At 41.6% G+C, this 12694-nt stretch overlaps 1 protein-coding gene across 7 annotated transcripts in view; it reads left to right on the top strand.

Annotated features, from left to right (window-relative positions):
* Positions 1-12694, top strand: part of REPS2 (RALBP1 associated Eps domain containing 2) — a 229912-nt gene that overhangs the window by 69286 nt on the left and 147932 nt on the right. For 5 of the 7 annotated variants that reach the window (XM_044234498.1, XM_044234499.1, XM_044234496.1 and 2 more), the window contains exons 3-5: positions 1295-1443; positions 4265-4391; positions 9896-9993. In XM_044234498.1, the coding sequence (XP_044090433.1) occupies positions 1295-1443; positions 4265-4391; positions 9896-9993 (374 nt within the window). The remainder of the gene's footprint in view (positions 1-1294; positions 1444-4264; positions 4392-9895; positions 9994-12694) is intronic. The other 2 variants (XM_044234502.1, XM_044234497.1) reach the window with 1 other exon arrangement.

Raw genomic sequence — 12694 nt, 5'->3', positions numbered from 1 at the left:
CAGTGTTCAAAATGGTGGTCATCTTCTCTTTAGAGGAGAGTCCTGGTTTAATTTTCCAGATTCCTTATTCGATTTATGTCTCTTGGGCCTTTGGCTGATGGATCATGCAGGGAATCATCGTATTGCCTACTTCTTTGAATCAAATGTGAACATAGCAACTAAAAATAAACATGATGTGGATATCCGAGAACCAGGGGCCTTCTTTGCCTGGGGAGCTGGGATACTTGGTTGTTGTTGCTAAGATGTTTTCTGGCTTTAGCACAGCATCAATCAGTGGAAGTGCAGCTGTGTTTGGAATAGAGCGCTGATGGAAGTGCAGAGGCTCGGTGATGAGTATTCTCCTGAACAATGGATACAGATGCAGATCATTAACATAATCCATAATATTATCCCCATTTTGGGAGTTCTTTGTGTTGTGTGATTGTGTGTGATTTGCTGTGCCGAGAACTAGAAGTGTGCCAAAGCACCATTTCTGTTTGAGAATAGTTTTATCAGATATTTGAAAGATAAGTAAATATTCCAGACTGTTGCATTTCTGCTCTTTGTAGCCTTGTGAGTGTGGCTAATGGTTTTGACAGTAGAATCTGGCTGAATGTTGGATTGATTGCTCTAACTTGATCCCATTTTCCTTATTCCATTCTGAAAAGACAATTGGAGATCAAGTGTGAAAGTTCCTTAAGAAATGACGTAGGCTGAAAAACTGTTTCACCCAGTAAGTTTGCCCTAGGAATGAGGGGCCTTTCTGTAGGGCAGCAGTTCTGGGGACTGACAGCTCTGCCTTAGACGGCAAGCTGTAGGATCTTGGGGGTGTAACTTAGCTCCATTGAGTCTGTTTCCACATCTGTAAAAGAAGGCTGATGGTAGACCTTGCTGAGTTGTTGTGAGGGTTAAATGATGTAACATTTGCAGATCTCGATATAGTGTCTGGCATATAATATGTGTTGTATAGATTTTGCCTCCTTCATTTGCCACTTACAGTGTTTATACAGTAGCACAGCCTTCTTGCTGGTGCTGAACTAAAGGCTGAGGTGGGAGATCAGTCCAAAACCTGAATATCCTCTGCAGTGACTTGACAGCATTTAAAAATGTGAAGCCAGCATGCCGTGGTAGAACTGAAGCATTTTTCTCTCGTGACATTATTATAGGAGTTTTCATTGTGCCCAAATAAAAATTGAATCTATACTTAGTGCTCTGGAATTTTTCCTCAAAAGTGATTCATCTTTTGGCCATTGAGCCTGCTTTTCACAGTTTTAAAATAAAGTCTCACTTGAGCTTCTCTGTTCTGGTCCTAAAGAACTGCCACTGCCTCGCTTTATGATGTCGAAGACCGACGCTGAGATACGATTTGGGAACCCAGCTGAGCTTCATGGGCCCAAGGCTCAGATTCCGTATTCAGTCACAGAAAAAAACACCTTCAAGAGAATGGACGATGAGGATAAGCAGGTAAACAGCCTAATCGGGCCTGTCCATTTTATTCTGATCATAAAACCTCACGTAGCAGTGCCTCATATCTGCTGTCAAGCTTCTAGCAAACCTCGCCATCTGGGATATAATTATAGACTTGGAAGTGAGCCAATAAAGTTTCCTTGTAGCAAGAAAAAGCAGCTGACATATAGCTACCCTTGGGTCCTTAAAAGCCTACTTGAATGTGTCCAAAGTAGGCTACTGAAATAACACACTTACTTGATTCTCTAATCAGCATTTCCAGATGGGTTCTTTGAAACGTAACTTAACAGGATTTTGTTTTTGTTTTTAAGTAAGTGCTACACCCAACGTGAGGCTTTAACTCAGGACTCCATGATCAAGAGTTGCAAGCTCGGGGCGCCTGGGTGGCTCAGTGGGTTAAGGCCTCTGCCTTCAGCTCGGGTCGTGGTCCCGGGGTTCTGGGATCGAGCCCCGCATCGGGCTTTCTGCTCCGCAGGGAACCTGCTTTCTCCCCTCTCTCTCTCTGCCTGCCTCTCTGCCTGCTTGTGATTTCTCTCTGTCAAGTGGATAAAATCTTTGGAAAAAAAAAAGTCACTAAAAAAGAGTTGCAAGCTCAACTGATTGAGCCAGCCAGGAATCCCCAGTTTTTTTTTTTTTAATTTTTTAAGGTTTTATTTATTTATTTGACAGAGAGAGATCACAAGTAGGCAGAGAGAGAGGGAGAGGCAGGCTCTCTGCCGAGCAGAGAGCCCGATGTGGGGCTTAATCCCAGGACCCCGAGACCATGACCCAAGCCGAAGGAATCGGTTTAAGCCACTGAGCCACCCAGGCGCCCACCTAGGAGTTTTTAATAGATTCTCTCCTTACAAAAAGTTTGGAGAAAAGATTTCTGTGGTTAAATATGTTTGGAGAATGCTGCTTCATATTCTTTTCTTGGGGGAAAGACTATATCCTCAGTCTTGGGGAGTCACAGTGCACATTGGCACATTCAAGGCCCTGAGAAGTCCTGCTGTAAGGAAACCTAGAGATTTGTGCTTACTAGACTTCTCTCACCAAGAAATCTTCTCTTGCAGAGCATGTTTGGAATTCCATCTTGGGAAATGCTGCCATTACACATTTAGCAGGTTAGGGACAAAGATAGGGAGGATGGGCTTTTAAAATTAGAGCACTAATTGCAATAGTCAGGTGGTGATTGATCAAGACAGAAGTATAAAATCTCAGAGGAGTGAGCCTATCAAGAAAGAGGTAAATAGTCTTATGCATTAGTAAACCCTGATGGCATGAAGGTACAGCTCATACTTCTAATAAAGGTACTGAATCATGCAGAAAAGTCAAATTATATTCAATATAGTATCTTTTGTAAGACAAAGATATTCATATTTTAGGAGGATGAATCAAAATGTTTTTTAAGTGCAATGAATATTAAAGGATTAAGTCAAAAAACTAATTTACATTGCTCACCATGATAATGCTGTATATATGAGGTTGCTACAGAATTTTTATATTTATAGTCAAGTGACGGGTATATATAGCATGTCCTGTTAAATAACTCCATGTGCTGTTGCTTTTGTAATTCTGATACATTTTAAACAGGTTCTTCAGGGATGGAGATACACACACACACACACACACACACACACACACACCCCATCTCTTCAATCAGTGCTCTGGCGCGTTTTCCTACTATTGTTTGGAGAGGAATGAGGGTTCACTATCCTAGGATGGTTGATACCCCAGGGACTTTCTAGGCCCATCCCCTGGCTGCGCGGTTGAGGACACATCCTTTCACTTCAGGTTGGGTTTATGGTAGTCCCACCCAATCTGTTGATGTGAACTCACACTTTCTTTTTCTTGAAAAAGAGTTTCTGATCAGTATCTCAGATTGCATTTTTTAGCACCCATATGGTCTGCATGTTGATTGGAGGTACTGTTTCCTTGTTACTTGGGCGCTCCAAAGTTACCAGTTTATTGGTAGTATTTAAAAAAGAGGCAGAGGGGCGCCTGGGTGGCTCAGTGGGTTAAGCTTCTGCTTTCGGCTCAGGTCATGGTCTCTGGGTCCTGGGATAGGGCCTGGGTAGGGCTCTCTGCTCCGCGGGGAGCCTGCCTCCCCCCTCTCTCTCTGCCTGCCTCTCTGCCTACTTGTGTTCTTTCTCTCTGTGTCAAATAAATAAATACTTTTTTAAAAAAAGGTGGAAACCCAGTAGCAGAGTAACGTGGTTCACCTTGCCAGAGCCCTACATAGAATTCACCTTTCAACTGAGGTTTGAACTGTCGCTTGTTAAAACCTCCATCTTAGAGTTTAGAAGTGGTTTACCCATAATGAACTGTTCAGTAATCCCCCAGTGTGAAAAAGCTGGCATTTTACTTTGGCATAGTAAGCTCCAGGAACATTTAGCATTACGCATTTTAAATGTGTATTTTTAATATCCACATTTGCTAGAAAACTTGGTAAGTATAAATCCAGGAAATAGGAGCCTTTATCAACGAAGGAAAGTTGAATTTATCCACAAAGAGATCTGGTCTGGGGAGTATGAATGCTCTTTCATGTGATCATTGTCTTCCATTTTCCAAAGGAAAATTTTAGCAGAATAACTGAAAGCATTTCAGGCTTGTTTTAGTAATCTAGACAACTAAGCGCTGGCGAGACTTTGTTCTCTGGGAGATGTGAATCCTCAGACACGGCATTTTAACTGAACTGTGTTTTTGAGAAAACATTCCCTCCATTTGTTAAATCAACCATCTCGCCAGCAATAGAGTTGCATTATACTTCATAACTGCAGCTCGGAGCGCCAGGCTTCTCGAGTGATTGCCCCTGAACTCTGCTCTGGTTCTTTTGAAGCAGGAAACACAGTCTCCCACGATGTCACCCCTCGCCTCCCCTCCTTCTTCTCCGCCTCATTACCAGAGGGTGCCCTTGAGCCATGGCTACAGCAAACTGCGGAGCAGCACGGAGCAGATGCATCCAGGTAAGAGGCGATCTTGTCCAGCTGTCCCAGGCTGTGTCTTAGAGACTCCTTAATCTATCAGCTGGCAACGCCACCAGCTGCTGAATCTCCTGACTTAATTACCTCTGTCCTTGGAAACATGGCTCAATTTAATTTTATACTCTCAAGCAAGGTTTTTGCTTTGAAATCTATCTTAGTAATAATGCCTTGTCTCCTACCCTACAAACTAGTTTATCTTTAGACTGTAAATGATTTAGATGATTTAATCCTTCATATACAGATTTCATTACACAGGAACATAGCATGTGAAAGATGGTATTGTCTTGGAATTGTTGTTCCTTTCGGCAAACATTCCAAACATATTTGTATAACAACTGCTTTTATGAAACTACTTAAAAATATAACTCTGCAAAAGCAAAAGAGTTGATTCGACCTTTAAAGACCAATCACACAGAAATGAAACTATTTAGCTCCTGTGCTTGGGAATAAGAATAAGGGAAATAAATGGTAGGGGAAGCGTTTTGCTGAGAAACTGTGTAAAATGCCTAGTTGTGGGGTTGCCTGCTTTCTCACATTGGTGCCGTGCTGGCCACGTCTGTGGTAAAATACGTTAGTCGGTTCCGAGGATGACTTGCAGAGTTGGCTGCCTAGCCTGCAGTGCCCAAAGCTCCGTAAATTCACTGCAGCATCTTGTCCTCCTGGGGCTCAGGCTCATAGTTTAAGATAGGACTAATTAAAGGTATTCTAGAATTGGTTATCCGTAACTCTCCTTTTGTATTTTGGGGGGTGTGTTTGAAAATGACCTAGTTTCTGCAGGTTTTTGCTGCATTGAAAATAGTGGGGCATTCTAGAGGGACGCAGGTAACAATGTGTGCTAGGCTAGAGGTTGGAATCTTGTAGAGAGGAGCAGGTGTGCCATAATGGAAAAATCTTTTGATTGGAATCAGAAGGCGTGGGTTTAACGTGACTAACATGACCTTGGGCAAGCCATTGAACTGCTCTGAACCACGATTTCCTTTCCTCTTTTAAAAATGGGGTAACAGTATTCTATAGGGGTGTTATGAGGATTAGTGAGAACAGAAGTATAAAGTCTGATTGGAAATTCAGTCCTATGCAAATGCAAGATGATGTTATTAAGGGTTAGTAACAAAAAAATGTCTCTCCTGAAACTTGAATATCCCATTTAGGGTCTGAAATGAAATGAGAATTCTTCATTTTCCTCTTAGAATCTCTCTCTCCTGCCTGGCTTCCCTAGTTTTAGAAAAGGAATTCTTTTTGATTCCTAATGTTATTTGGGCTTGGACATTGGAGTTTTATCCCCAGCCCTGGTGCCTGTTTTTTGGTTTTTTATTCATAGGCGAGTCATTTTTTGTTCTGCCCACTCAGCCTGTTACTGAGTTCTACCTTACCTTTTTTTCCTTTAACAACTTGTCTGCAGGGGCGCCTGGGTGGCTCAGTGGGTTAGGCCTCTGCCTTCGGCTCAGGTCATGATATCTCAGGGTCCTGGGATCGAGCCCCACATCGGGCTCTCTGCTCAGCGGGGAGCCTGCTTCCTCCTCTCTCTCTCTCTCTCTCTCTGCTTGCCTCTCTGCCTACTTGTGATCTCTGTCTGTCAAATAAATAAATAAAATCTTTAAAAAAAAAACCCAACTTGTCTGCATTCACCCTCTCTATTCCTTGCCCCATTCTTTCCTCATTCCATCCACCTTGGGCTTCCATTCTACCATTGGCAGGGCGACAACCTGTTTCTCTCCATCTTTCTAGTCTTTTAGAGCACTGTAGAGTTCTTCTTTTTCTTTTTAAATTAAATTAAATTTTTAATTTAATTTTTAAAATTAAATTTAAATTTTTTAATTTAATTTTTAAAATTAAATTTAAATTTTTTACTTTAATTTTTAAATTTGAGACAGAGAGAGAGAATGCACATAGGAGCAAGTGCATGAGCATGTTGGAGGGGTGGACTCCCCGCTGAGCAGGGACCCTGAGTCTGGGCTCAATGCCTGGACCCTGGGATCATGACCTGAGCCAGAGGCAGTCGCTTAACCAACTGAGCCATCTAGGCGTCCCTAGAGTTTTTCTTAATTTATGCCTTTTCAGAGGGCAGTCTCACTGCTGGAATATTTTTCTAGGAATACATTTTTCTGGGGCCATTTCCCTGTCCAAGATTCTGCCATGATTCCTGGCTAGTGGGGAATATATGTGAGTATGTTTTAAATCAGACTGAGTGTCTCCAGACCAATCTGATTGAGAACCCCTTTTCAACTTCTCTCCTGGGTCCTGCTAGTCTAACCTGCTGGATGTACCTAGAGCTAATGCTCAGTGGCTGAGACTTGTGTGCCAGGCATGATGCACAGATCTTCATGTGTGTTATTTGCTTCTTAACACAACCCTCAGAGGCAGATACTGCTACCCATGTTTAAAAAATGTTAAATCACAGTAATACATCCATATAGTTAAGTAATACTTAAATACCTATAGTGGATACAACTGTTCTTCCAATTCAACATATTTCTGATCTCCAGAGGCAACTACTTTCAAATCTTATCTGTTTCTTCTGGTATGTAAGGTCTTATCTCCATATCAAGATACTTGTTCTTTTTTTTCTTATGCATCTTATTCTGAGTTATCAATTCTAGGAACGCACTCTCTTAAGAGCATGGGCTGTGATGTCAGTCTCCTGGGCCTAAAGGTAGACTTGATGAGCCTGTGTTTCTGGCCTGTGTGACTATGGCTATGGCACTTTTCTGTTTCTCGTATCTGTAAAATGGAGTAACATCTGTTTCAGAGGTTTGCTCTGTGGATCAAAGAAGGAATGTTATATGAACCTCCGTTCCTAGCACAGTTCCTGTCATATTATAGTGCTCTTGTGTTGCCTAGTATTTTCTTTTGTGTTTTTAGAATCTGGCACCTCTTTTACTTATTTATTTATTTATTTTAAAAAAGATTTTATTTATTTATTTGACAGAGAGAGAGAGAGATCACAAGTAGGTAGAGAGGCAGGCAGAGAGAGCGAGGGAAGCAGGCTTCCTGTGAAGCAGAGAGCCTAATGTGGGGCTCAATCCCAGGACACTGAGACCATGACCTGAGCCAAAGGCAGAGGCTTAACCCACTGAGCCACTCAGGTGCCCCTGGTACCTGTTTATTTTTGAAGCTCTTCAGTATTCTTGAAAGTCACCTCTGGATATCATTCATTAGGTTGACTGTTTTTACTGTGCTGTTACTAGTGGTTCCTGTTCTAATTGGACACTGAATCTCAGAGTGATGACATCTTTATGCTTCGTATTATACTTCTCCTTTTGGAGAAAGATGATACTTATAGCTCCTTATTAAATCTCTCATAAGGGGATCTAAGAATTCTTTCCTTTGTGTTGAATTGAATGTTCCAGGTTTTATTTAGAGGAAGGAGAGTAGAGATAATAAGTAGTGCCTTTTTGCTTTCTGAGTTGAGATCCAGCTGAGGAATGAGACAGGAGTCAGACTGATGATGGTCTGATTATCAGCTCTGGTGCTGACGGAGCTGATCGGAGTGCGTGTTTTAGCTTTGTGACCAGATGGGCTTCATACACTCACCTTTCCAGTCGCAGGCTGGTGTGGCCAACCCAGGCTTCCCAGAGGAGTAGGAAGAGAAAATCTGCCATTGAGGCCAGGCCTTTCCAAAAATGATCCCTTACGCAGCTGAGTTTTTGTTCAAGCCTTACTGATGAGATAGGTCTATTTCTCCCAAGGGAAGACCCTTGTAGATAAGGGACTGGAGCCAGGGGCGGCTTCCTTGCATATGTGTCCTCCTTTGCAATAGAAGCTCCCTCCCTCTGAGGGGAACCCGAAGCACGGGGGATCAGCTCCCCAGGGAAAGCTTGTGACCACTAGTATCCCAATCATGGTACAGTTTACTATGGTTCAAAACTTCTGGCATTGAGAGTTTAATTCTGGCATTGGGTATTCCATCAAAATGGAACGATCTTAATCCTTCTTCGACTGAACTCTACCTCTGAAGCTAATAATACACTATATGTTAACCAATTGAATTTAAATAATAAATAAATAAATAATAAATAAATTTATAAATTTATTATAAATTTATAATAATAAATAAATTTTAAAAAATCCTTCAGAGGACAACACCTATCTACCAGCTGAGACCTGTCTTCTAAGATTTGGATTACACGTTCTTGGTTTTGTGTCTTTTGCAGTCTATATATGTTTGTTTATTCTTAGCAGGGTCTGAAAATCTACTTAATGCTTTGCCAGGTAATGATTTTTGATGTTTTAATATATTTTAAAGGTGTTATAATGTTGTGTTCCAGTCCCTTGGAGGAAATACAAAAAACAGATGTGAGTCCAAGAGTGGTTTGCTGTTCTTCATGTGCCATTATTACACCTCCTTTATTTTCCAGGGGTCAAACTATAATAAGGGCGATGCCATAACAGGCTGCTCTGCTCTCTCTACCTAATTTTGTTCATGAGGAAACTATAGGAAGAAAGCATTTTAGTTCTTTTTTAAAAAATATTTTATTTAATTATTAGAGAGAGAGTGAGCGAGAGCACAAGCTGGGGATGGGGAAGGGGGAGAGGGACAAGCAGGCTCTGCACTGAGTAGGGAACCCGATGTGGGGCTCGATCCCAGGATCCTGGGATCAGGATCAGGTCATGACCTGAGCCAAAGTCAGAGGCTTAACTGACTCAGCCACCCAGGTGCCCCAGCATTTTACTTCTTGATATATTTCCAAAAACTTGAATTGTTAACCAGAAATGTTAATCAAAAATAGTTTCATCATGGCTGATAATTTCTCCTTTCTGTTAGAGTTGAATACTACTTGGTTATATTTAACTGTTTTCCTGCCATATTGGCAAGATCATTATGAAGTGTTCTGGAAATAAAAGGAATAAAAAAATGCATTTGTTTTTGTGGCATAAGAGCTTTTCTCAAAGTCAGCAAAATTATTTTTCATTTGGTTACTGAAAGATAAAATAATAAATATAAAATGCATTTATTCCTTTTTGTACTTTACTCGGTTTTACATTCTGTCCAATAAGGAAAAGAAGACTGTCCCATTTATTTTTGAAAAATGAACAGTAATGTTGATTCTTAGTGTTCAAAATGTGTATTTATTTTCTTGCTGCTTTGGAAGTGGATGATGAATGCAAGACTTTTAAACCAGCAGGTATATATATAGAATCTACCTCATATTTAGAATTTGAACATTTATAGCATGGCACTTTCCTGACTATTGTTACTGCTTCCTAATGCAGTTTAGGTTCTCCAACGTTCCACTCTTCTAATTTATTCCTAATCTCAACTTGATGTAGATATTTTCCTGTCTTTTCATGAATCAGTTGAATATCTTTAGATTGCTTCCCTAAATTGTACCCAGGGGCACCAAGGTTGGTTTGGCCCTATGTACATAAACTCTAATTCCTTTGCTGATTCTTCCCTGAAGAACAGACACTCTCAGTTTGAGTGTGAAGTCATAATTTTTGGGTGGAATCTTCTTGTACTGTGCTGACTTTTCCTCCTGTTTTTTCAGCTCCTTATGAAGCTAGACAGCCCCTTGTCCAGCCTGAAGGACCCTCATCGGGGGCCCCTGGAGCCAAGCCCCCTCGGCATCAGGCTTCCCTTATTCGGGTAAGTGATGTTTTGGGGTTATGCTAATGGGGAACTTGGGGGACGGGACATGACTTTCTGATGGGCCCTCTTTTTTTTTTTAAAGTTCTACCCCCAATATGGGGCCTAAACTCATGACCCCAAGATCAAGAGTCTCATGACCCTCTGACTGAGCCAGCCAGCTGCCCCTGTTCTCCTACATCTTTTTGTAGATGTGTTTCTACCCTTTCTCAGTGTCTCTAGACTAATCCAAGCTTGTTTTTGGTCTTTAGTCTAAAATGCCTTTCCACCTACATCATTAGTCTCCTTTTTCAGGAGGAGTGCTTTATTTTTTCCCAAAACAGCCTATGTTATTTCTGTCTTACTCTTTATTATTATTCATTCAGTGGATACTTAACTGTTTCCCTTTGTTTGGTGCCTCCAATTACATTGGAAGAATTTGGAAGGCAGAGGTAGTTCTACCGCATTCTATTTTAGTGCCTAGTCCATGCTGTTTGGAGAATGATTATTTTACATGTGGCAGCAACTGCTGTTTCTTATATGGAATAGATATAAAAGGAATATTATGACAGAACACGGGATGTCTCCATTTCTCCTAGTTTATAAAATGTCAGCTCTCTTTTCTCCAATGTTTTCTTTTGGATAAAGAATTCTTATTATTTTCATGTCTGTAACTGTTTTCTTGTGTAGTATCTCTTGAGTCCTGTGCTGGGGACGTCATATTCTCAAAAAGGGTGTGTGCTTGTTGGTGTGTATGTGTCTGCATGAGAGGAATTATGAAAAGACTGGGTGTACTGTTTGACCCTAAAGACAAGAGGAAGTTGGGTAGTTTGTGTGACATTTCGGTTATCCAACTTGGGAAGAAGGATCACTTATGCACAGGCAGTTCTACTCAGAATAGAAGGGTAGTGTCAGATATTCCCATAAAGAACTGGTTTGCTAAACTGAGGGTTGCTAGGGGATGGCAGGGGTAGGCAGAGGGAGGTTGGGTGATCGACACTGGGGAGGGTGTGTGCTATGGTGAGTGCTGTGAAATGTGTAAGCCTGACGATTCACAGACCTGTACCCCTGGGGCAAAAAATACATTATATGTTAATAAAAATAATTAATTAAAAAAAAGAATTGGCTTGCTAGTCTCAAACAGAATAGACAAAGGCTAAGGACAATCATGTTCACTGATACCCTCTGGGATTGGGGCAGTCTGTTAGGCCCAGAACTGTGTTTATGGAAAGAACTTTTATCTAAGTGTGTACCACCTTAGAGGTGGTAGTCTGTGTACAAAGAACTTCCTTTAGGAGGATAATGTAGCCATATGCTGTATGTTTATATTTAATGCTTCCTACAACTGTAAGATCTAGGTACTGTTTTATCTACTAGTGTATATGAGTTAACTGTGGCCAAGAGAGGTTAGGTAATGGATCTAAAGTTTTACTCATAACTAATAAGTGGCAGAACCGGTCCTTGTAATAATGACAGTAGTTGAAATCCACATAAGCTGCCAGCACTGTAGAAGTCCCGGTGATGCCCCCCCTTTCTTCACATTGACATACTTGTTTATAATACTGGCTGGTATTAACCCCTTTGAAATGCTCCAGCAGCACCTTTAGGGGTGAAATCCCACATCAGTATCTGACTCGGCAGCTCTTCCAGTTTGCCATGAGCAGCTTCTGTTTCACTGGTATGGATGAAGCCATCTTGGAGTCCTGGGAGTCTGCTATGTTATCCCATTTATTAGATAACAAAACCTGAAGTTTAAAGACCTTATTTAATTTGCTCAGAGTCACAGCTAGGAAGAGATAGGGCTGGAGTTCAAACACAGGACATGTTTTCTTAGTGTGGCTCAGGAACCAGATAGATGGTGATATCATCTGGTAAGCTAAGAAGCCCTAGATGAAAAATTGGCATTGCGAGTATGAGGGAAGGATCATGAGTTCAGTTTTGGACGTTGGGATTTGAGCTTTTGGGATAGCCAAGAGGAAGTGTCAAAGAGATGGTGGGGAATACGGCTCTGGAGCTTTGGGGAGAGCCAGGGCTGGACATCAGTATTTGGCAGTTGGTGGCCATTAGAAGGACTTATGGTATAGTGCAGAAAAGAACAGATGGTTTCTTGCCCACATCTGACCAAACTGTGTGACCTCTGGCAAGTTGCTTCTCTTTTCTGTAACGTGAATGACTTGGAATGGACTTAACAGCCCATTGGAAGAATCTGCAGTAGTCTGACTCCCTTAATGTTTGCTTGGGGTCAGTGAAAGCCCTGCCCCTGCCCCTTCATGAGTGGAGAACTGCCTTCTGTTGAAGATGAGAACAAGGGGACTTCGCTGGGACAGCAGTTCGTGCTTTTCATGGCTGATGAGTTTTTCTTGCTTTTGTTTTTAGGTTTCCTTCCTACGCCTATCGACTTGGTTTGCTTGAACTCCCATTTCCCAGAAAGGAAAATGCCAACCTGAATTAGTCATGTAGATGATGGGATCTAAAGAAAAGGTTTTGGGTGGTAGGGGATCAATATGGATTGGGCCTGGTGGTAGGCTAGGCTGGGGTAACTCATTCTCCTCGCATTGCCGCGTTAATGTGCTGTTGGCAACCTTGCTCTCTTCTAGCTTCCTCTGTGGCCTTGTATTCAAGTTGTTCCTCATGATTAAAAGGGAGGTGGCCTCTTGAGTATTTGGGGAGGTTATTCCGGACACTGGGCCAGTGCTGTTGCAGCTCATGAACTTGACATTTT

This window comes from Neovison vison, chromosome X, assembly GCF_020171115.1.
Source record: "Neovison vison isolate M4711 chromosome X, ASM_NN_V1, whole genome shotgun sequence".
NCBI lineage: Eukaryota > Metazoa > Chordata > Mammalia > Carnivora > Mustelidae > Neogale > Neogale vison.
The sequence above is the reverse complement of the archived record's forward strand: the minus strand, read 5'-3'. Positions and strand labels throughout refer to the sequence as shown.